Source organism: Tursiops truncatus, chromosome 5, assembly GCF_011762595.2.
Source record: "Tursiops truncatus isolate mTurTru1 chromosome 5, mTurTru1.mat.Y, whole genome shotgun sequence".
NCBI classification, from domain to species: domain Eukaryota; kingdom Metazoa; phylum Chordata; class Mammalia; order Artiodactyla; family Delphinidae; genus Tursiops; species Tursiops truncatus.
In genome coordinates this window covers 20614670-20637486 of record NC_047038.1, presented here as the reverse complement: position 1 = coordinate 20637486, position 22817 = coordinate 20614670, and the positions used below count along the sequence as shown (strand labels likewise).

The 22817-nt window shown below is 40.0% G+C and overlaps 1 protein-coding gene and 1 long non-coding RNA gene across 4 annotated transcripts in view; one reads left to right on the top strand and one right to left on the bottom strand.

The window, feature by feature from the left end:
• The window catches only part of PRDM5 (PR/SET domain 5), a 223117-nt gene that overhangs the window by 43972 nt on the left and 156328 nt on the right, over positions 1 to 22817 (bottom strand). For all 3 annotated transcript variants that reach the window (XR_012331893.1, XM_019928070.3, XM_019928071.3), the window contains one exon: positions 11442 to 11527. Coding sequence is in view for 2 of the 3 variants with exons in the window: in XM_019928070.3 (XP_019783629.1) it covers positions 11442 to 11527 (86 nt within the window). In the remaining variant the exon portion in view is untranslated. The remainder of the gene's footprint in view (positions 1 to 11441; positions 11528 to 22817) is intronic.
• Positions 19555 to 20516, top strand: LOC141278674 (uncharacterized). Its single transcript, XR_012331711.1, has 3 exons — positions 19555 to 19581; positions 20101 to 20163; positions 20416 to 20516. It is a non-coding gene; the product is annotated as an uncharacterized lncRNA (long non-coding RNA).

Here is a 22817-nt window from a genome sequence, read left to right as displayed (position 1 = left end):
CTTCTTGGTTTCCTTTCGGAGAATCTTCTATTGCTCTGCCTCTTTTTTTCATTCCATGGAGTCTTCGTGAGTGAGCTTTCTAGTCCTGCAGACTAAACTCTCATCGATGTTTCTCCTGACACCTTTCCTTGCCCGTACCCTTCTTCCCTGGTGAAGCAGGCACTCCTCCTCTGTGTGTTTATAACACCCTTGGAATACTTCTCTTACAGGGCTTCTTATGCTCTAGCTGATCATCTTTTCCCCCAGAATACTTAAGAGCTAACCCTTTTTCTTAACCCTTCCTTGAATATACAGCACATAACTTAAAAGGGCAACTAAGACTAAATGTATGCTCTTCTAAATCTTAAGAGTTACAATATGAAACATACCACATCTGTCAAAGATTTCTTATTTAATTAGAAGTTCTCTATGCAACAACTGTTTGAAGTCATTGTTAAGAAAAGTTAAATAGAAACTGTCATAGAGTGCTCTAAGATAAATTCTTTTGTTTTCAAGTTTTAAGACATTATGTGAGATAATCAAGAAAGGCCATATGTCATCGTAAGTCTTTGCAACTTAAAACGCAGAGATCTGATTTTATTCCTACTGTTCAGGATAACAGCATTATAAATCAGTTAACCAAATATTCCATAAATAATCCCTTCAGGGCTTCCCTGGTGGCTCAGTGGTTAAGAACCCGCCTGCCAATGCAGGGGACACGGGTTCGAGCCCTGATCTAGGAAGATCCCACATGCCATGGAGCAACTAAGCCTGTGCACCACAACTACTGAGCCTGTGCTCTAGAGCCCGCGAGCCACAACTACTGAGCCCACGTGCCAGAACTACTGAAGCCCACGTGCCTAGAGCCTGTGCTCTGCCACTGCAAGAGAAGCCACTGCAATGAGAAGCCCGCGCACTGCAACGAAGAGTAGCCCCCGCCCGTGCGCAGCAACAAAGACCCAACACAGCTAAAGATAAAAACAAATAAATAAATTTATATATAAAAAAAAAAATCCCTTCAAATGAAATTCTGCCTGAATTTTACATTACCCATAAGCTCAAATGATAATGAACTCAAAGCCTCACCAATACCTCAGTTAAAATATCATGTTGATCCTAGCTGTGTTAATAGTCCCTCAGGGTTGGTTATGTGACAGATGGGGGAAAAAAGGCACTCATGTGATATATGTATTTGTGTTACTTTACCCTACTGGAGCAGAAAAGAGTGGATCACTTAAAATGCTGAGAACAGCTCTCCTGTCAGGTTTGGAGGGGGGGGATGGGTGGTAGAGTCATTTGATTTTAGGCAGATGTTTTACTCCTTACTCTAAAGCAGTGGGAAAAAAGGAAGACCAAACGCAGACTCGAAAAAGGTCACTGGAAAAGGCTTTTACTGTTTCTCCAGGGATGGCTTGCCTGGAAGCACCCCCCTGTCCCTGCCCAAAACTCCCTGGGCAAAGTAGTCAAAAGGGATCAGCAGGCTAAGCAGAGTCCCAGGAACCATGACCATGGAACAGAGACCTCGAACATTTAAGACCAAGGGCACCTGACAGTCAGAGCAGGGCTGGTACTGGCCGGTAATCGGCTATAAACAAAGTACTTAGAAGGGCCTGAAAAAGCCAAAACTCTGAGGCCCTGACCTTTCAGGACTTCTCAACAGCCCTGAGGGTAAATTCTAAATACTTCCATCGAGCATCCAGAGAACTTTCATCATCTGTCCTCTGCTCACGCTGGAAGCCTCTTTTTTTTATGACACCCTCTCTATATACCACGATCCATCACATGAAAGGACCTGAAACTCCTAGGCACCTTGTACTAGACAGTCAACCATGTTATCCCAGGGACCTAGTACAGTCCTGGCACACAGTAGGCTTAATAAAGAGTTGCAGAATAAATGAATTATCCTGTATCCTCGGCTCTAAAAGGGACAATCTTTAGATCAACTGGCACAACCTCAAAGCCTTGGCACAGTGATATACTATAGAGAGCGGTAAAGTGATTTCTCATTAATAGTAAAGTACTACAGTTTACAAGTGATCTACTTCCTTTTCTACAAATGAGATGAATTTTAATGTCATCCCCTAATCATGTGATCATTCGTGTCCATACCAGATGCTGTCTTCAGTGAGCAAATAAGCAGCAGGGGCTCAGGCTGGAGCCTGAAGCACTGTGCGTAGCCCACACTATGGCCTGAGGTGCACAGCCCACCTGAGCTTCCTCTGCTTCCTCAGGTGTGTCAGGGCAGATAAAAAGGGTGGGAACGGCTCCATCACAGGACCACAGACCTCCAGCTTCCCTCTTCGGCAGACAGACCTCTCAGAATAAAGTCTTTAAAGCCAGATGACAAGGACAGTCCAAGAAGGCAGGCAGGGCAAAGTGGGCCCAGTATACACACAAACAAGGTTTGTCAAGCACAGAGCAAAAGGTATACAGGGGTCCATTCCTGCCTAGACAGAGAGAACTGGCTTTTACTCACTGTAATGTGAGCAAACGTGGAGATGCACATGTAACAGAAGAAAACCAACACAATGAAGGAGGACTGCCGTGAGGCAGGAAAGCGCCACACCAAAGATGCCAGGATCTCAGGACCAGGCTTAGCGCCTGCTTACACCCTTGGGACCCAGTATTTCCCTCTCCACCACTTTGCACACTTAACTTTATTAATTCCTTAAAATAAGGTTTTCAGCGTTCATCTTTCCTGATGGACACAGACAGGGCCTGTGACACAGCGGTTTCTGGCACACGATGGGCACATCACAAATATCTGCTGAAGACACTCTTGTCTTCTCGGACCTTCTGAGCATGAGAAGGCATTGCAGATTAAGTAAGAATTACTCTTATTACGATAAACAGACTTCAAGCTCCACTGAGGGTAGGGACAATGTCTAATCTGTTTATTGCTATAGTCTCAGTTTACAGCATGCTGTAGTCACTTAGTAAATATTTGTCGAGTAAATGAATGAATGGGTTCATATATATTATTTACCTATATATTTTCTGAGTTAATTTGGTAAATTTAATATAGTTTACTATTGCTATAATTTAACTGCATTCATTCAAAAAATTCGATAACCAACTAGGTGTCAGGCACACACAGATGCTAAGGAAAACGAGGTGTAAGATTCCTGTCCACATGAAAGTGAAGGTCTAGAAAGGAGAAGCGTATAAACAAGTTATAACAGTCAATTTGTTAAACTCAAAAACAGAGGTTTGTGTATTTTAAACAGCTGCAACCAGAAAGTAGCCAAATCAAATAGAAAGTCCTAAACAGGAAATGACGCAAGTAACAGTCTACTCAAGATCATTACCTCTGAACGGAGACCACCCCTAATCGAGTTTGCCAGACCCCAGCCCCAAAGGCAAGAATTACACACCAAAGGCCCCGAAACACGGATCATTCCTGCTTGTAATACGGATAGATAACCTAGTTTTAGACTCTTTGGCTGTCCATTTACCTTTCTAAAAAGTATGGAGGAGAACATGTTATAATGGCAATGGGTCTCATCACTTCAGCCATCCCACTGCCACACCAATTATAAGGCCTATTAACTGAAAAGAAACCTCTGAATTTAGCTCACTTATACATATTTCAGGGTTACATAAGCAAACTTGCCACCAGACTTTGGATCTATGAATTAAATAGCCCATAAGTATCATGAGAGCCTTACAGTTCATGTGTCTAGGTCTCTCAAATCCTTTTTCAGAACAGTGTGTGCCCTTCTGAACAACTGTATCATCTTTTAAACTGAATTTTAAGAATTATATTTTTCCAATTACAAAACATGGCTCCCATTGCTAAATGATGATATTGGGATACAACAGCTAACCTCTGCAAGTGCTCATTTTAACACTTTGTCCAGAAATGTCAATGACCTTAAAATATAGAAGCATACTTCACAATTAAAATTGTACTTATTCAGCGTTATGTAATATTTAGCCCTCGCCCAGTTATCTACTGCTGCATAATAAGCTACCTCAAAACTTAAGTGACCCAAAACAAGCTATTATTTCTTATGGCTTTATGGACTGACGGGGGGGGGTATTTTTTTTGTGGGAGTGACTGGGTTTGTGGATTGACTGTTACACAGGCAAAGTTCTCTCTTAGAATCTTTCTTGAAGTTGCGGTCAGTTGGGTGCAGCTGAAGTCACCTAGGTTTCCAAAATGGCTTACTCACATGGCTGGCAGTTCCTGTCGGCTGTTTGCGGAGCGCCCTTCTGTGGCGTCTCCACGTGACCTCGGGTCCTCACAGCATGGTGGTTGGTTCCAAGAGACGTAGGCAAAAACTGCAAGGTTTCTTACCACCTAGTCTCAGAAGTCCTAGAATATCACCTCTGCTGCATTCTATTAGTCAAGCAAGTCATTGTGGCCAACCCAGATTCAAAGGAAGGGAAGTTAGGCTCTACCTGTCGACGTAAAGAGCAGCACATACATATGGGGAGGGAAGAAACTGAGGATAACCGTCTCAGAGGCTACCTTACCACACCATTATTCCAACTCATGCACATTATGCTTTAGATGGATAGTCCCAGCTTTTTTTTTTTCCTTCTAAAAATCAAGTTAGGCACAAAAATACTCAATGAAAATGTAAGCACTATTAAAAAAAACTCTGCAGAAAAATCACACTTGATGCCTAGGTCCAGTTCAATTCCACACATCAGCGGAACTCTACTCTTATAACCCTAAATACAGTGAAACAGGATTTCATTCCACATAAGACTTTTGTCTATTTTCCTATAGGATAATGTACCCACCCAATAAATGTGTCAAGCGTATGAGATCCAACTTATTTTAAGTTTTCACCTCTTACTCTCAAAACCTAGCGAAATTCAGGGAACCACTCCTCAGATCCTAGAATGCCTGGACCCGAAGTCCTACTTTTAGGACCATCATTTGGCATGCCGAAACAGTATTCCTAACCAAGAAGCTGAAAACGTTCTTTGCTGGTGATTTTAAGAGAGCTGACTAGCTCAAGAGCAGAGCTGCACAGAGAGTAAGAAGGGGAGGCACTCTGCCAAGGGAGTTGATGGCCATCAGGAAGAATTTCCACAGAGAAAAAGGGGAAAGAAAGGGCGAAAAGGACGATGTCAGTCCCTGGAAAGAAAGTTATTTTTCAAATGGTCTGATTTTCCCTTTTACAGAGAAAAGGGAGTTTACTGCGATAGAATAAGCATGTTCCATTTCATGCAGGTATGTCTTCTGAGCCAAAGAAAATACAATGGTATCTTAAAGCCATTTATCTTAAACGATTCATTTGCAGGCCATACAAAATCCCCCAAGCCATATGTGGGTTCTAAAACAATAAAAGATTTATTAATTCCAAAACAAAATTAAAGATGTTTTCAAATAATGGCAATGCGCCAGATCCTCTTGTCCCTACATCACAAAAGCTGATGAAGTTTAGAAAAACAAAAATGTAAAAAATTCAGTTTTCTCTAAAATTGTAATAAACTTAAAAATTATTGAATTTTTAAAAATCTCTTCCTCTTACCTAGATATAAAAACAGAAATAGCTGAGCATGTTCTTCACATACTTAGCCTGCCCAAGTGTGAACCGGCAACACCTTCCTCTCCTCCACTTGCTCTCTGTAAATCGACTACTTACCCTTCCTGTCTGTGGGAACTCCCCATCCCCCAAAGCGCCCCTTCTAGGATCTCAGGTTCAGCGCCCTCCCTACTTTTCACCACCTACGTGTACTACACGCCCAGACTTTGTCAAGACTCTTTCAAAGCTGTCTCTCATACAAGTTCCCTACTTTCAAATCCCAAGGCTGCCTGGTGTGGGTGCTCTGTCTCGTTCAGCCGCTTCCGGCATGCCTGCGTCGGGGCCCCCGCCTCCAGTCCTGCCTCAATTCACTCTCAAGGATGACTTCAGAGCAACCTTTCCAAAAGAGAGCCGACGATGTGACCCACCCCTCAAAGTAAGACACACCACTCAAAACAAGATATGTTTCCAGGATTCAGACCAACTCCTTGGTCCTAGCCTGTCTCAGCTGCAGTCAGACTTCAGTGTGCATCCTCGGACTTGGTCCCAGGGGACAGGCCACCCTACCTGGGTCTGTACGTACTGCTCTCACTTTGTCCATGTGGTTACATGTGCCCAGCATACCCTCCTCCACCATCCTCAGAGCTCAGCTCAAACGCCACCCTCTCTCTCCAGCATTTCTGGAATCAACTCGCCTACCCGCTACCTGATTCAGCAGACTTGCTTCTGCATCTGTCACCTACGTTTTTTAGGCATGCCTCATAATGTGTTCATGAGGATTCCAAGCTGGCTCTCTTCCTTAAAAGACCTCGTTCTGTTCTTAACCAAGGCTACCTTGAGAATTCTATCCCATGCTCCTGGAGCTAGGGAGCTCCTTCTCGCCTCTTCTTCCCCTTGACATCCGCTGCTCAATCCCTCTCTTCCAACATCTTCACCCATAAGAAATTAACGCTCTTCTTTTTCCTTCAACATCAAGCTTACCTTGCTCCCACATGATTCACCAGCTGGATGCTGTGGTCTGAATTTTTGCATACTTTACAAGTTGCTATAACGCTGTACCACCCCGAAGCCTCCAGATAAATCCAGAACTGCCTGATGCCAAGACACCCACTCCAGTCTGGCCTTGGAGACCCAGGGTCTCACTACAAGGCGTCTAAAGGAAGTGCAATGTACACACATTTGTAAACCCGGCAAACATCGGAACTGCCTAAGGATCAGGGACAGGAAGCTTCACGAAGGAAAATTAACAAAATATAAAGTGACATAAGAGACTGGCCATTACTTTTAACCACTGGCAATTAATTCCATTTTAATATGCTTAATAACTAATCTGGTTGTTCCTACAAACAAGGCTGGAGACTCAGCTGTCATCCTAGAACCCTGAAACCTGTGTAAGCCAACTGGGTGTTTTCACTGGTGTTCCAAAGGCAAGGTTTCTGGAATAACTTTCTAATTGGTCCAGGTGTTTTCCATGTTGAACATCAAAAGTGATTAAACGAGACATGAAGCTTTCTGTGGTAAAAGGTTACCAAAAACAATTTCTTTGAACTTAATGTTTACAAAACGGATACTTATGAGCACTTACGTTAACTCACTGACAGCCAGTGTTTTGGCTCAATGTGTCTTAACAATATAAACCTGAGGTCCATGATTTTCAGGTGATCTATAGTTCCTAAGTATAATGTACTAAAATGGACTTGAGATATTACACATAAAGAGTTAAGAAATGACATTTATACCTCAGATATAGTTTAGGGTGGTCAAGAAGACCTTTTAGACAAAAGACAACAGAGATGGGGTGGGGGGCGGTGGTCCTGGAACTATGTCTGGAGCATCTCCAAGCCTAAAAGTCCCGGGAAAATTAATATGATCACTGAGGCTGTTTTATAAGTCTTGGTTGAAGCCACAGTGTCCAAACTAAGAAAACTGTCCAATCCCAGCCTAAAGAGGCCCTACGCCTTCCCCAAAGCTGTTTCCTTTATCACCCAAGCAAGAAGGTGGTTGAGGAGAGAACCTACAGAGAGAGATAAGGAACTGCTCACAAGGCCAACACCCTCACTGAAACTCACCAAGCCCACCCCCTACCCCACTCGGGTCTAGTGCTGAGTTACAAGCACCAGCTGACAGGCAAAGGCAAAGACCACTTCTGTGGCAAAGACATGCAGGGTCTGCTAAAACCTGATGATGGAGCAGAACTACTGTGGAATCCCCTGGCCCTCCAGGTCTCCCACTGAGATCATGGAAATGGCAGACCACCGGGGGAGGAGATGAAAGTCTACGGTAACTATAGCAACAACATAACCCAAAGCCAGCGTAACTACTTACTGGATTAGCTCAACCTCTCGTATGAAGGGCCTGGCAGAAGAAGAGGTGTGCCCACTTCCAGGCATAAACAGTATTTACCTCAGTCTATACTATTCTTTCACGTGCAATAATAGGCACTCAATCAAAATTCTGTGTGACACACAAAAAGCAAACCCTCCCCCAACCCGTTACCAAGAGACAGAATAGAGGACACAACGAGACTGGAAGATGGCCCAGATGGTGGAACTACCTGAGAATTTAAATAACTGTAATTAATACTGTCGAAGAATCCAGTGATAAGGTGAACAACGTGCATGAACAAATGGACAACTACAACACAGACATGGAAGCTATTTTTAAAAAGCCAAATGGAAATATTAGAAATGAAAAACATGATGGTATCAAAGATGAAATCCTTCAATGTGCAGACTGAGCACAGTAGAGGAAAGAATCAGTGAAACTGAAAACACTCCAAGAGAAATTAGAAACACAAAGATACAAAGAGACAAACAGAACAGAACTACCAAGAGCTATGGGACAATATCAAACATTCCAACGTATGTAACTGGCACCTTATTAGAAAAAGAGAAATAGAAAGGGACCAAAGAAATATTTGGGGGAAAAGTTGAGAAGTTTCCCAAATTTAGTAATAATAAACCAGAAATATAAGCAGGATGAATGAAGAAGGACATATCTAGTACATCATAGTCTAAGTGCTGGAAACCAAAAATAAAGAGAATATATTGTAGGAAATGAATAAATTACCTGCCCTCGCCTTGAGTCCTGGCCTCTCCGTGAAAGACTAACGATTGTTTAGCCTTTGAGCAAAATTTAGATTTTAGCAAAATCATCTCCCACGCTTGGGGCCCTTGCTGGACCCAATAAATAATTCCCAAAGTGAAGGACTTTGTGTTCCTTCCCTAAGGCGTCTGTGCGGTTTCACAGAATGCAAATCGGGGGGGGGCTGCCGTGGCGTGCAGTTTTGTGTTGTCTCACCAAAACTTCTCAAAGACCCAACCTGCTGAATGATACAGTTGTTGTTGTAATGGAATTAAAAGCTTTTGATATAAGGACAAAAAAAAATGTCTGGAGCTAGAGCTATCTAAATACTAAATGTAAGGTGAATAAAAGATTGAAACTGAAAGGTGTTACAATCCAAACGTAATGTTATCTTTTGAATTGAGTCTTACAAACCCAAATAATATTGGAAAAATATAACCTTTCAGAGACTTCCTCTACAATGCTTTTTAAAAAGTCTCTTTTGGTTCTGATGTTAACTTGATTGCATTAGCTAATAACCTTAACTAGCTTTTGAAAAGTTGCTGATATGCTAAGAACATCTGTAATGCTTAGGAAACAGGATTTCAAAATGATGCAGTCTGTATAAATAATGAGTGAAAAAGAAAAATTTAAAAAGGGTTTGAAGCAAAACCCCAAAGGCCTCTTTGTCCCTCTTTACCCTCTTCCTTTGCTAGTACTCTCTACTAATTGTATGGGATTCTGTCTAAAATCTTGGGGCTTCTAGTCGAGGCCTTCTCTGGTGTTCCCTTAGTCACAGGCTGGGATTTGTTTTCTTTTTGTGAAGTCAGTGCCTGAGAGCTGCTAAAAAGATACCACCAGCACCTGGACACCCTGAGGCATTCCGGGATCCTGGACTCAAGGCCCAAATAGTCAAAGGAACATGAGACTTTTAAATAAATTTTAAATGAACTTCTGGGTTCATTACTGCAGTTTGCTTAGTTTGAAAATATACAGGAAAGTTTATCAGAGTCAGTGGAATGAGAAAATATTTAATTGAATTAATTGAATAAAAGGCATTGTCGTGTGCGCACAGTAGGTGAGTGGGTGGTCTCTGAAGCCAGACTACCTGGGTTCCAATCTCAACTCTGCTACTCACTTGCCTGTGCCTCAGTTTCTCATTTTTAAAGAAGAGATCATAATAATACCTACCTCGTAGAGGCTTAAGGGAATTGTTAAATGCATTAATGAATTGTTGTGAGGCTTACATGAATTAATAAATGTGAACTTCTAGAATACAGTACCTGGTATGTGATTAGTGGCCTTTGTATTTAACTATTAATATTATTCTTATTAATAAACTTCATGTTAAAACAAAGTAAAAGCCAAAATAGGTGAATTGGAAATATCATATCACCCTTTCTTGAGAAAACACAAAAGGTAATTTTTTTCTCTGCAGTAATTTGAACAGCCTCTTCTGAGGTATAATTATAGAGTACCAGATTTTGGTTAACCTCATGAGTTTTGATAAGAGAAACCAGGGCTCCTTTGCCTGTTGGTTGATATCTTCAAAACACATTACTGGCACTACTGTGACAACTGCACACACATCAAACAACCTCCTAAACTCAACTAGCTTAAACCTCTTTAATAGGGCTCACTGTGAAATAAGTATTTTGAGTATGTACATTCAAGTCATGTTGTGAACAGTAACATTTGTCTAATCCTTCATGGTCTATGAAGGAATTTTATATTTAGCCATTACTCCAGTTCCTAATACCCATATACTATAAATATGACATTTTATGTCATATGAGAAGCTCAATGTGGACTTGCTCTAATGAGCACAGAAGCCTCCTCTCTCCTCTACCACAAAGAGGAGTATTTTCTTAACAGGACCTCAGAGGTTATCTTTTACAGCCTACAGAACTGAAGTGGAAAGCTAGCATATTATTACACTGGAAAGGTATTATTATTACGTGTTTTCGCTCAAGTTTCATTTTACAGCTCAGGTAAAAAGCGAAATCCAGGAGAAGCCTAAATTAGAATTGCTCTTAAGGGGATCAGGCATGTCTCTTAAAATTTGAAAAAAATATGGCATTTACATACAGACCATAAGGACTTTTAAAAGACCAAGCTGAACAGAGCTGTGTGAAAGGTAATGCGGTGAAAAGAGGGGACAGAGCAAAATCAAGAAGAGCTGTTTAAAAACAACATCAAATTTTCAAGTGGAAAGTTCATGTAAAGTATCTAATTGTGTCCTAAACTGAACAGTGAGCTAAGCAATGTAGCTGCATGGAAGGTGAGCCGCTCATTTATTTTTATAGCATGTGAGGCAGATGCTTGAGTCTGAAAAAGCCATAAGTAACAGAACGACAAGAGTCCAGTGAGAGGTGCTGACAGCAGAGGCACAAAGGGCATCCTCGGAAAAAAAGAATGAAAGACAGCACCGGGCACGCCCTGTAGAGCAAGAAGCTGTCCTTCCTTGTTTGCCACCTCCCGTGATAATTCAAATTATTTTCAACGTCTTTCTTGCAAATATACTTGCTCATATGCATTAATTAATGGTCACATGCTGACAGGCGCACCTCTGTTCAAGAAGTGCTGGCATCTGCATTACTGGCAAACACTCTGCAGACAGCACCCTTATATTTTTCAGTATTAAAATGCTACAGTCTATTTACTTGGCAGTGTGTCCTTTATACCTCCTGTTACTCCTAAAAACTGGTTCACAATTCAAAGAATGGGGATGCTTTGGGAGTTTCAATTTCTGTTTCTTTCATTGTTGTGTCTAAAAAAATTATTCCCAAATGTTCATCATAAATATAAACGTATGATTTTGGATATACCACCTTTCTTTTCTCAGGTAAAGTTAAACCTTTTTAAAATAAGTATGGATTTTATAATACATATTAAGGAGAGAGAATATAATCTTACCCTGGTGTGAGTACGAATGTGCATCTTCAGCCCGTCATTTTTACTGAATCCTTTTTCACAGTAAGGGCATTGATAGGGACGCTCACCTACGAGATAAAGGAAAGCTTCCCGTCAGAAAACTCGAAAGCAGCAAAGCAGGCACCTACCGGCGCTCCTCCCGCACCAGATCCCGGCCACCACAACCTCTCCTGCACTGCACAGCAGGGCCAACACCTGGGGCAGTTCAGGGTGGCGGACGAGGCTTTCCCTCCTGCGGAGAGGCTGCAAGCCCAGAGCAATTCCAGCACTCAGAAACAAGCAACATTCAGGCTCGCTCCATTTTTCTTTTAATATTTGAGCCCAAATTAAATCTAATTTTAAGAACCTGTTAAAAAGATTTCCTATCAGTCAATTTGTTCTGTCACTATACTGCACATTACAGGGATCACTGTTTCACTGATACTTTGTTTTTTAAAAAAGATTTCAGAGGCTAAACGCTCTTTGGTGGGGCTAATGGCAGACTCCCAGAGGGCTCATGCCAAGGAGTACGTCCCAGAACTTCTGCTGCCAGTGTCCTTGTCCCTGCAGTGAGCGACAGCCATCCCCTGCCTCTGCAGGAGGCCTACCAACACTAGCAGATCACCACGGAGCCCCGAGAAGAGTTCCCTGTGCTATACACCATGTGGCCGACAGGGTCTTGGTGCTCCAGCCGGGTGTCAGGCCTGAGCCTCTGAGGTGGAAGAGCCGAGTTCAGGACACTGGTCCACCAGAGACCTCCCAGATCCACGTAATATAAAATGGTGAAAACTCTCCCAGAGATCTCCATCTCCATGCTAACAGCCAGCTCCACTCAACGACCAGCAAGCTACAGTACTGGATACCCTATGCCAAACAACTAGCAAGACAAGAATACAACACCACCCATTAGCAGAGAGGCTGCCTAAAATCAAAATAAGGTCACAGACACCCCAAAACACATCGCCGGATGTGGTTCTGCCCACCAGAAAGACAAGATCCAGCCTCATCCTCCAGAACACAGGCATTGGTCCCCTCCACCAGGAAGCCTACACAACCTACTAAACCAACCCTAGCCACTGGGGACAGACATCAAAAACAATGGGAACTACGAACCTGCAGCCTGTGAAAAGGAGACCCCAAACACAGTATGTTAAGCAAAATTAGAAGACAGAGAAACACACAGCAGATGAAGGAGCAAGGTAAAAACCCACCAGACCAAACAAATGAAGAGGAAATAGGAAGTCTACCTGAAAAAGAATTCAGAGTAATGATACTAAAGATGATCCGAAATCTTGGAAACAGAATGGAGAAAATACAAGAAACGTTTAACAAGGACCTAGAAGAACTAAAGAGCAAACAAACAAAGATGAACAACACAATAAATGAAATTAAAAACTCTCTTGAAGGAATCAATAGCAGAATGACTGAGGCAGAAGAATGGATAAGTGACCTGGAAGATAAAATAGTGAAAATAACTATCGCAGAGCAGAATAAAGAAAAAAGAATGAAAATAACTGAGGACAGTCTCAGAGACCTCTGGGACAACATTAAATGCACCAACATTTGAATTATAAGGGTCCCAGAAGAAAAGGAAAAAAAAAAGGAACTGAGAAAATATTTGAAGAGATTATAGTTGAAAACTTCGCTATTATGGGAAATGAAATAGTCAATCAAGTCTAGGAAGCGTAGAGAGTCCCATACAGGATAAATCCAAAGAGAAACACGCCAAGACATACACTAATCAAACGATCAAAAATTAAATACAAAGAAAAAATATTACAAGCAGCAAGGGAAAAGAAACAAATAATATACAAGGGAATCCCCATTAGGTTAGAGCTGATCTTTGAGGAAAAACTCTGCAAGTCAGGAGGAAGTGGTAGGACATATTTAAAGTGATGAAAGGAGAAAACCTGCAACTAACATTACTCTACCCAGCAAGGATCTCATTCAGATCCGACGGAGAAATTAAAACCATTACAGACAAGCAAAAGCAATGAGAATTCAGCACCACCAAACCAGCTTTACACCAAATGCTAAAGGAACTACTCTAAGTGGGAAACACAAGAGAAGGAAAAGACCTACAATAACAAACCCAAAACAATTAAGAAAATGGTAATAGGAACATACATATCGATAACTAACTTAAATGTAAATGGATTAAATGTTCCAATCAAAAGACACAGACTAGCTGAATGGATACAAAAACAAGACCTGTATATATGCTGTCTACAGGAGACCCACTTCAACCTAGGGACACATACAGACAGAAAGTGAGGGGATGAAAAAAGATACTCTATGCAAATGGAACTCAAAAGAAAGCTGGAGCAGCAATTCTCATATTAGACAAAACAGACTTTAAAATAAAGACTATTACAAGAGACAAAGAAGGACACTACATAATGATCAACAGATCAATCCAAGAAGAAGATAGAACAATTGTAAATATTTATGAACCCAACATAGGAGCCCCTCAATACATAAGGCAAATGTTAACAGCCAAAAAAGGGGAAATCGACAGTAACACAATCATAGTAGGGGACTTTATCACCCCACTTTCTCCAATGGACAGATCATGCAAAATGAAAATAAATAAGGAAACACAAGATTTAAATGATACATTAAACAAGATGGACTTAATTGATAGTTATAGGATATTCCACTCAAAAACAACAGAATACACATTTTTCTCAAGTGCTCATGGAACATTCTCCAGGATACATCATATCCTGGGCCACAAATCAAGACTAGGTAAATTTAATAATATTGAAATCATATCAAGTATCTTTTCTGACCACAATGCTATGAGACTAGAGATCAATTACAGGAAAAAATCTGTAAAAAATACAAACATATGGAGGCTAATCAATACACTACTAAATAACCAAGAGATCAGTGAAGAAATCAAACATGAAATCAAAAAAATACCTAGAAAAAACTGACAATGAAAACATGACAACCCAAAATCTATGGGATGCTGCGAAAGAAGTTCTAAGAGGGAAGTTTATAGCAATACAGTCCTACCTCAAGAAACAAGAAACATCTCAAATAAACAACCTAACCTGACAGCTAAAGCAGTTAGAGAAAGAAGAATAAGAAAAAACCCCAAAGTTAGCAGAAGGAAAGAAATCATAAAGATCAGATCAGAATTAAATGAAAAATAAATGAAGGAAACGATAGCAAAGATCAATAAAACTAAAAGCTGGGTTTGAGAAGATAAACAAAATTGATAAACCATTAGCCAGACTCATCAAGAAAAAGGGAGAAGACTCAAATCAATAGAATTAGAAATGAAAAAGGAGAAGTAACAACTGACACTGCAGAAATATAAAGGATCATGAGAGATTACTACAAGCAACTATATGCCAATAAAATGGACAACCTGGACGAAATGGACACATTCTTAGAAAAGCACAACCTTCCGAGACTGAACCAGGAAGAAATAGAAAATATAAACAGACCAATCACAAGCACTGAAATTGAAAATGTGATTAAAAATCTTCCAGCAAACAAAAGAGCAGGACCAGATGGCTTCACAAGCAAATTCTATCAAACATTTAGAGAAGAGCTAACACCTATCCTTCTCAAACTCTTCCAAATATAGCGGAGGGAAGAACACTCCCAAACTCATTCTACGAGGCCACCATCACCCTGATACCAAAACCAGACAAGGATGTCACAAAGAAAGAAAACTACAGGCCAATATCACTGATGAACATAGATGCAAAAGTCCTCAACAAAACACTAGCAAACAGAATCCAACAGCACATTAAAAGGATCATACACCATGATCAAGTGGGGTTTTTCCCACGAATACAAGGATTCTTCAATATACGCAAATGAACCAACGTGATACGTCATATTAACAAACTGAAGGAGACAAACCATATGATAATCTCAATAGATGGAGAAAAACATTTCGACAAAATTCAACACCCATTTATGATAAAAACTCTCCAGAGAGCAGGCATAGAGGGAACCTACCTCAACATAATAAAGGCCATATATGACAAGCCCAGAGCCAACATCATTCTCAATCGTGAAAAACTGAAACCATTTCCTCTAATTTCAGGAACAAGACAAGGTTGCCCACTCTCACCACTATTATTCAACATAGTTTTGGAATTTTTAGCCACAGCAGTCAGAGAAGAACAAGAAATAAACAGAATCCAAATTGGAAAAGAAAAAGTAAAACTGTCACTGTTTTCAGATGACATGATACTATACATAGAGAATCTTAAAGATGATACCAGAAAACTACTAGAGCTACTGAATAAATTTGGACACAAAATTAATGTACAGAAATCTCTTGTATTCCTATACACTAATGATGAAAAATATGAGTGAGAAATTAGGGAAACACTCCCATTTACCACTGCAACAAAAAGAATAAAATATCTAGGAATAAACCTACCTAAGGAGACAAAAGACCTGTATCCAGAAAACTCTAAGACACTGATGAAAGAAATTAAAGATGATACAAACAGATGGAGAGATATCATGTTCTTGGATTGGAAGAATCAACACTGTGAAAAAGACCAGACTTCCCAAAGCAATCTACAGATTCAGTGCAAACCCTCAAACTACCAATGGCATTTTTCACAGAACTAGAACAAAAAATTTCACACTTTGTATGGAAACACAAAAGACCCTGAAGAGCCAAAGCAATCTTGAGAACGAAAAACGGAGCTGGAGGAATCAGGCTCCCTGTCTTCAGACTATACTACAAAGCTACAGTAATCAAGACAGTATGGTACTGGCACAAAAACAGAAAGATAGATCAATGGAACAGGATAGAAAGCTCAGAGATAAACCCACACACATATGGTTACCTTATCTTTGGTAAAGGAGGCAAGAATATACAATGGAGAAAAGACAGCCTCTTCAGTAAGTGGTGCTGGGAGAACTGGACAGTTACATGTAAAAGAATGAAATGAGAACACTCCCTAACACCATACACAAAAATAAACTCAAAATGGATTAAAGACCTAAATGTAAGGCCAGACACTGTAAAACTCTTAGAGGAAAACATAGGCAGAACGCTCTATGACAAAAATCACAGCAAGATCCTTTTTGACCCACCTCTTAGAGGAATGGAAATAAAAACAAATATAAACAAATGGGACCCAATGAAACTTAAAAGCTTTTGCACAGCAAAGGAAACCATGAACAAGACGCAAAGACAACCCTCAGAATGGGAGAAAATATTTGCGAACAAAGCAACTGACAAAGGATTAACCTCCAAAATTTACAAGCAGCTCATGCATCTCTATGTTAAAAAAACAAATAACCCAATCCAAAAATGGGCAGAGGACCTAAATAGACATTTCTCCAAAGAAGATATACAGATTGCCAACAAATATATGTAAGGATGCTCAACATCACTAATCATTAGAGAAATGCAAATCAAAACTACAATGAGGTATCACTTCACACCGGTCAGAATGGCCATCATCAAAAAATCTAGAAACAATAAATGCTGGAGAGGGTGTGGAGAAAAGGGAACCCTCTTGCACTGTTGGTGGGAGTGTAAATTGATACAGCCACTATGGAGGACAGTATGGAGGTTCCTTGATATCTAAAAACAGAACTACGATATGACCCAGCAATCCCACTACTGGGCATATACCCTGAGAAAACCATAATTCAAAAAGAGTCATGTACCACATTTTTCATTGTAGCACTAATTACAATAGCCAGGATATGGAAGCAACCTAAGTGTCCATTGACAGATGAATGGATAAAGAAGATGTGGCACATATATACAATGGAATATTACTCAGCCATAAAAAGAAACAAAATGAGTTATCTGTAGTGAGGTGGATGGACCTAGAGCCTGTCACACAGAGTGAAGTAAGTCAGAGAAAAACAAATACCATATGCTAACGCATATATATGGAATCTAAAAAAAAAAAAAAAAAAAAGGTTCTGAAGAACCTCAGGGCAGGACAGGAATAAAGACGTAGATGTATAGAATGGACTTGAGGACACGGAGAGGGGGAAGGGTAAGCTGGGACGAAGTGAGAGAGTGGCATGGACAGATATATACTACCACATGTAAAACAGATAGCTAGTGGGAAGCAGCAGCATAGCACAGGGAGATCAGCTCGGTGCTTTGTGTCCACCTAGAGGGAGATGCAAGAGGGAGGGATATATGGATATATGTTTACGTATAGCTGATTCACTTTGTTATACAGTAGAAACTAACACACCATTGTAAAGCAATTATACTCCAATAAAGACGTTAAAAAAAAAAGCCATCATCCTAAGTGAAAGAAGCCAGACTCAAAAGGCCACATATTATGATTCCATTCATATGGAAGTCCAGAATAGGGACAGAAAGTAGATTAGTGGTTGTCTAGGGCTGGGGGTGGAGATGGGAAACACAGGAGTGGTAGCGAACGGGTAACGTGTTTTTTTTAGGGAGATGAAAATGTCCTAAAATTGACTGTAGGGATGGCTGCACATATCTATGAATATACTAAAAACAATATATTACACACTTTAGGTAGATTGTATGATATGTGAATTATACCTCAATAAAGCTGTTTAAAAAAAAAAGATTTCATAGTCTATCTCAGTTAAGGAGATGAGTTTTAAAAGAACTTCCTAAAATTGGTGTATGTTAAACAGAACCATCTTCTGTTATAACTGAGTCGAGGTTGTATCTAGAGATTCTTATTTAGAAAACAGCCAAACCATTTTTTTAAAACAAGCAAGCATACTCACACGCATCACACTTTCTAAAACATTCTACTGTAAGCTGACAAAGATATGACAAAATTTAATCTCCAGGAGGAATCTGAAGCATCCCACTGGTCAAAGCCTAATTATTCAGAATGGACACTACCTCAGAGTCACTCACTTCCTGACTTTCATTTATTCATTGTTTCATTTATTGATTCTTTCATTTCCTTCTCCTCAGAGACAGGCCTTTTGACAAGTAGTGTGCCGATCCTCTGCTCTCTCACATCCCATTTGATTCTCATTCTCGTTCAATCACGTATTACTTGAGTTATGCCAGCGAACGCCCCCATCAGGTCAGCAATGAGCTCCTAGTGGCTCAATCCAATGGTCACTTTTCATCATGGCCTTCCCTGACCTCTCCCCAGTTGCTTCACAAAATGTCCAGCCACGTGCCTGGGCCTGGAGGCTGCATGGCACAGGGGGCCTTGCCCTGTTCTCTGAACCCTGTGTTGTCGGCAGTAACATCACATGGAAGCAACTGGGGCAGAGCTCCCAGCTCAGCAGCTTACCCAGCTGCTCCTTGAGGAGCATCCAGGTCACTCCCTTTGAACTCTGTCTGAAGTGGGCACTGTGAGAGAATGACAACCACCCAAGACAGAAAAAACAAAAACCTAAAAATAACAATGGTAACACTAACGAGAACAGGACTCTAATGAATTATCCAGACTCGCCAATTTCTTCTGTGAGACAAAATCAACTTTTGCACTAAGTAAATCAAACTGGATTCTTTACCTTATGGTTGTGAACTGGGAAGGTGTGGCTTTTCACACACACGCAAAATAAAGGCTTAGAGTCCAATTTATTTGAAAAACTATGAAAATATTTTATTTTAACCTTAAGTCGATAATATGTGTTTATCTTCATTCCAGATCCCTCTGTTGAACCTCTGCCTTGAGATATCCATACACCCACCCGGTATCTTCATTTGGATATCTCACAAACAACTCAAATTCAGCATTCCTGGGCTTTAGACGCTGATCCTCTGTGTCCTGTACATCCTGTCCTGATTAGTTATACCACGATCATCCAGCTATCAAAAAAGAAACTTAAACAGCCATTCAAGATGCCCTTTTTTTTACTCACTTCTCCCTACATCTAACCTCTGAAGTCATATTAATTTCACTTCTCTTATATTTCTAGAACTTTATTCCTTGAAGGTGATGGCAAGAATGAAAATAATATTCATAGCATCAGCAGCAGGAGTAGTAGCAGGAACGGTTATTAATTGATTTCTTAATCATTAACCTTCAACCATGCACACACAGAGAAAAAGAACTGGAAGAAAACAGCAAGATGCTAATGCTCATGGGGCTAACTCCTGCATCATCGAAGTCCAGATAATGTTTTATTTTCTTCTTCATAAAGTATGAAAAGCAAAGTAATTTTTTAGATTTTCAAAGTAAGTGTTTTACATTAGTGATAAGAAGGCTAAAATGTTTAATTCCTATTTATCTATTAACAATCTAATCAATCTAGATAATAGATAAAGCATGATAAACAGTAAAGTGATGGACAGGAAAAGTCGTTTCACAAATTTTTAGCAATCATAAATTAATTTAATATTCACAGCTATTCTCTTTGTATCACAGAGCTTTATATGTGGTATTACTCTCCAAAGACCAATAGAATAGCCAGCACAAAAAAAAAATCAAAGATTTACAGTCATCAGGTTAGTTATATGTTAATTAAACCTAATGTAGTATATTGAATTATTATTTTCTTTCATGATAGCCAAAATTGATTGAGCAAGGAACGAAATATAGATAATACTAAGGAATTTTAGAGAAGGGAGCATAACAAATTCATTCCCCATTTTACCTGGTGTCGTAATACAGAAATTTCCACTACAGACATGAGCTTTTGCTCCTCTTTTAGAATCTGATTGTTCTGAGTTTGAAAAATGCTCATCCTCTCCTAGGTGTAACTCTGGGGAAGTCATGCAACCTCACTGAACCTCTGAAAAATGGGACCAAACATTCAGGTTTGTTTACAGCAGTCTCTATGCCAGTTACCACACGACAAGCAGCACTCCCTTTCACTTACACGAGTGACCCAACTGGGACAATAAAAACATATGGTCACCTATTATGGATTGAATTGTGTCCCCCAAATTCACATGTTGCAGTCCTAACCCCAGTACCAGAGCATATGACTCTATCTGGAAATAAGGCTGTTGGAAATGTTCCTAGAGTAGTCTGGGTCCCTAATCTTATATGGCTGGTGTCCTTTTAAGAACATGGCCTTGTAGAGACAGACAAACACAGGGAGAATGCCAGGTGAAGAGTGGAGTTATGCTGCCACAGCAAGGAACCACCAGAAGCCGGAAGAAAAGCCTGGAACAGATCCTTCCCTGGAGACTTCAGAGGGAGCACAGTCCTGCTCACACCCAGCCTCCAGAACCGCGGGACAACAAATTTTTGTTGTTTAAGCCACTCTGTGGTCCTTTGTTACAGTCCTAGCACACTCATACAATCACCCTGCTCATAATGGAGGCGATTATTATCTTCACTGATGTCTGTCTGTCTGTCTGCTGTCTGCGAGGCCTGTGTAGACTGCTCAGGAGAGAAACTGGTACTCTAGACGGCCAGTGTTTCCACCCCATCCCCACTCCAACCCTGAGATCCAGCGATACTGAGGTGATAGGTTTGGGAAACTTGGGTTGAGTCCCACTCCACTCATTCATTCCACTACCCCAGGATGTAACTCCAGTTTTAAAGGATGTCACTGGGTAAATGGCTTTAATAAACAGAAGTTATTTGAAAACTAGAGTATGAGGTTTGCAAATCAGCCTAGGCTACATTAAGCTGCTACCCTCTCTACCCTTTTGGCTGGAGCATGTTTAGGGCAAGCCTGCCTCTCTTAGACTCTGAGGACAAAGCTACCTGCTGTCCCACACAATCTAAAGCTGAAGGTTACGTGTATAAGTCAACATGCTGATAAACAGTAAAGTTATTTGTCTAATTTGCATATTAAAGACAAGCTGATATTCTTAGGGTTTTTTTTCACATTATGCATGTGATATTTTCCCTCATTAGTGCAAGGTATTGTGATGAGTAAGTTTCCAGGAAATATTTTTGTCTACATATAAAATTATCCTGGTATGAACAGGAATTTTCTTGAGTTAACTCTAAGAACACAGATCTTTTTTCTTGCTTGAACACTGCCAGTACATAGGTTCTGATGTACAATATGGTGCAAATCCAAGTAATGATTACTTTTAAATATCTGGTAGATTTAGATACTGACCGTTTACATTTTGCATAGGCTCATAGCAATGTTCAAATTCTGACTAACATGAAAATTAATCTTAAAACTAGCTTAAAAAATTGAGCTTAAAAACCAATGTAAATGGAAATAATATAATAGCTGAAACACACAGAGCCTACTAGTAGGCTCTGTTCTACGGTTCAGAATACTTAAGGTATATTAGTAATTTTGTTTCTTGTAACAACATTATGATCTAGGAATTCATATCTCTAGATTACAAATGAGGAAAGCAGGCACAGAAAAGATAAGTGATTTGCTCAAGATGACATAGCTATTAAATAGTGGAATCAGAATTTTAACCCTTCATCTTTAACTCTCATACCATAATATAAATTAGTAATATGGCTAGTATTTTATATAAATTAGGGTAGACTTCCTAAAGTTACTGACAAAAACTCTGCTTCTTGCAATTACAGCTGACATTAACCAGATCTTTCTGACTGGTATACCGAGGCATTCTTTTAGTTACCAAAGCTCATCAGGAAAAAGTCAGGGGCAGGTTAGGAATGTATGTTATATCTCAAAGCAGATCCCAAGCGGATGCAAATACTGACATAATATTAAACTCTGCCTTGAGAACTACATACAGGTAACCACCTTCAACATTCAGAAGGGAAAAACAGTACTGCCAAATAGCCCATACTACACTATGAGATTTAGCTACCAGTAGTTAGATTCAATAAGCACAGTAACATAAATAATATTGAAGTGTACTTAACAGCAAAATATTTCTCATTTAACTAAGGAAAATAGATGAGTTCTTCACATTTGCTTCTTTCTTTAAATTATGTTCTGACACTGAATATCATTAAAGTCCGCTTGTATTTTCGTCAAAAACATCAAGGAACATACAGAAACATGATGACAACTGAAAAAAGGTTGATTTTAAGTTGATTTTACAAGGTGCCACAAAGTAGGCAGTCCATGAAGCTAATTTATTCATTCATTAAATAGATATTTTTTGGGCACATACCATCTTCTAGTTACTGTCCTGGGCTTTGGGAATGCAGTTGCGAATAGATTCACAAAATCACTGCCTCTTCAATTTTACTAGTGTAAATGAGAAAGACAAGTAAACATTAAGAAAAAAACATAAGATAATTCCAGATACTGACATTGTAGGAAGAAAATAAAACAAGGAGATAGGTTTAAGAAAGACCTCTGGTGGGAGTGCACACAGGTTTAAGAAAGACCTCTGGTGGGAGTGCACACAGGTTTAAGAAAGACCTCTGGTGGGAGTGCACACAGGTTTAAGAAAGACCTCTGGTGGGAGTGCACAGGAAAAGGACTTAGGAAAAGGTCATTAGGAAAGGCAAAAGAATTGAATGAATGTAGTACCTAGATGCCAATTCAAGCACACTTTTTTGT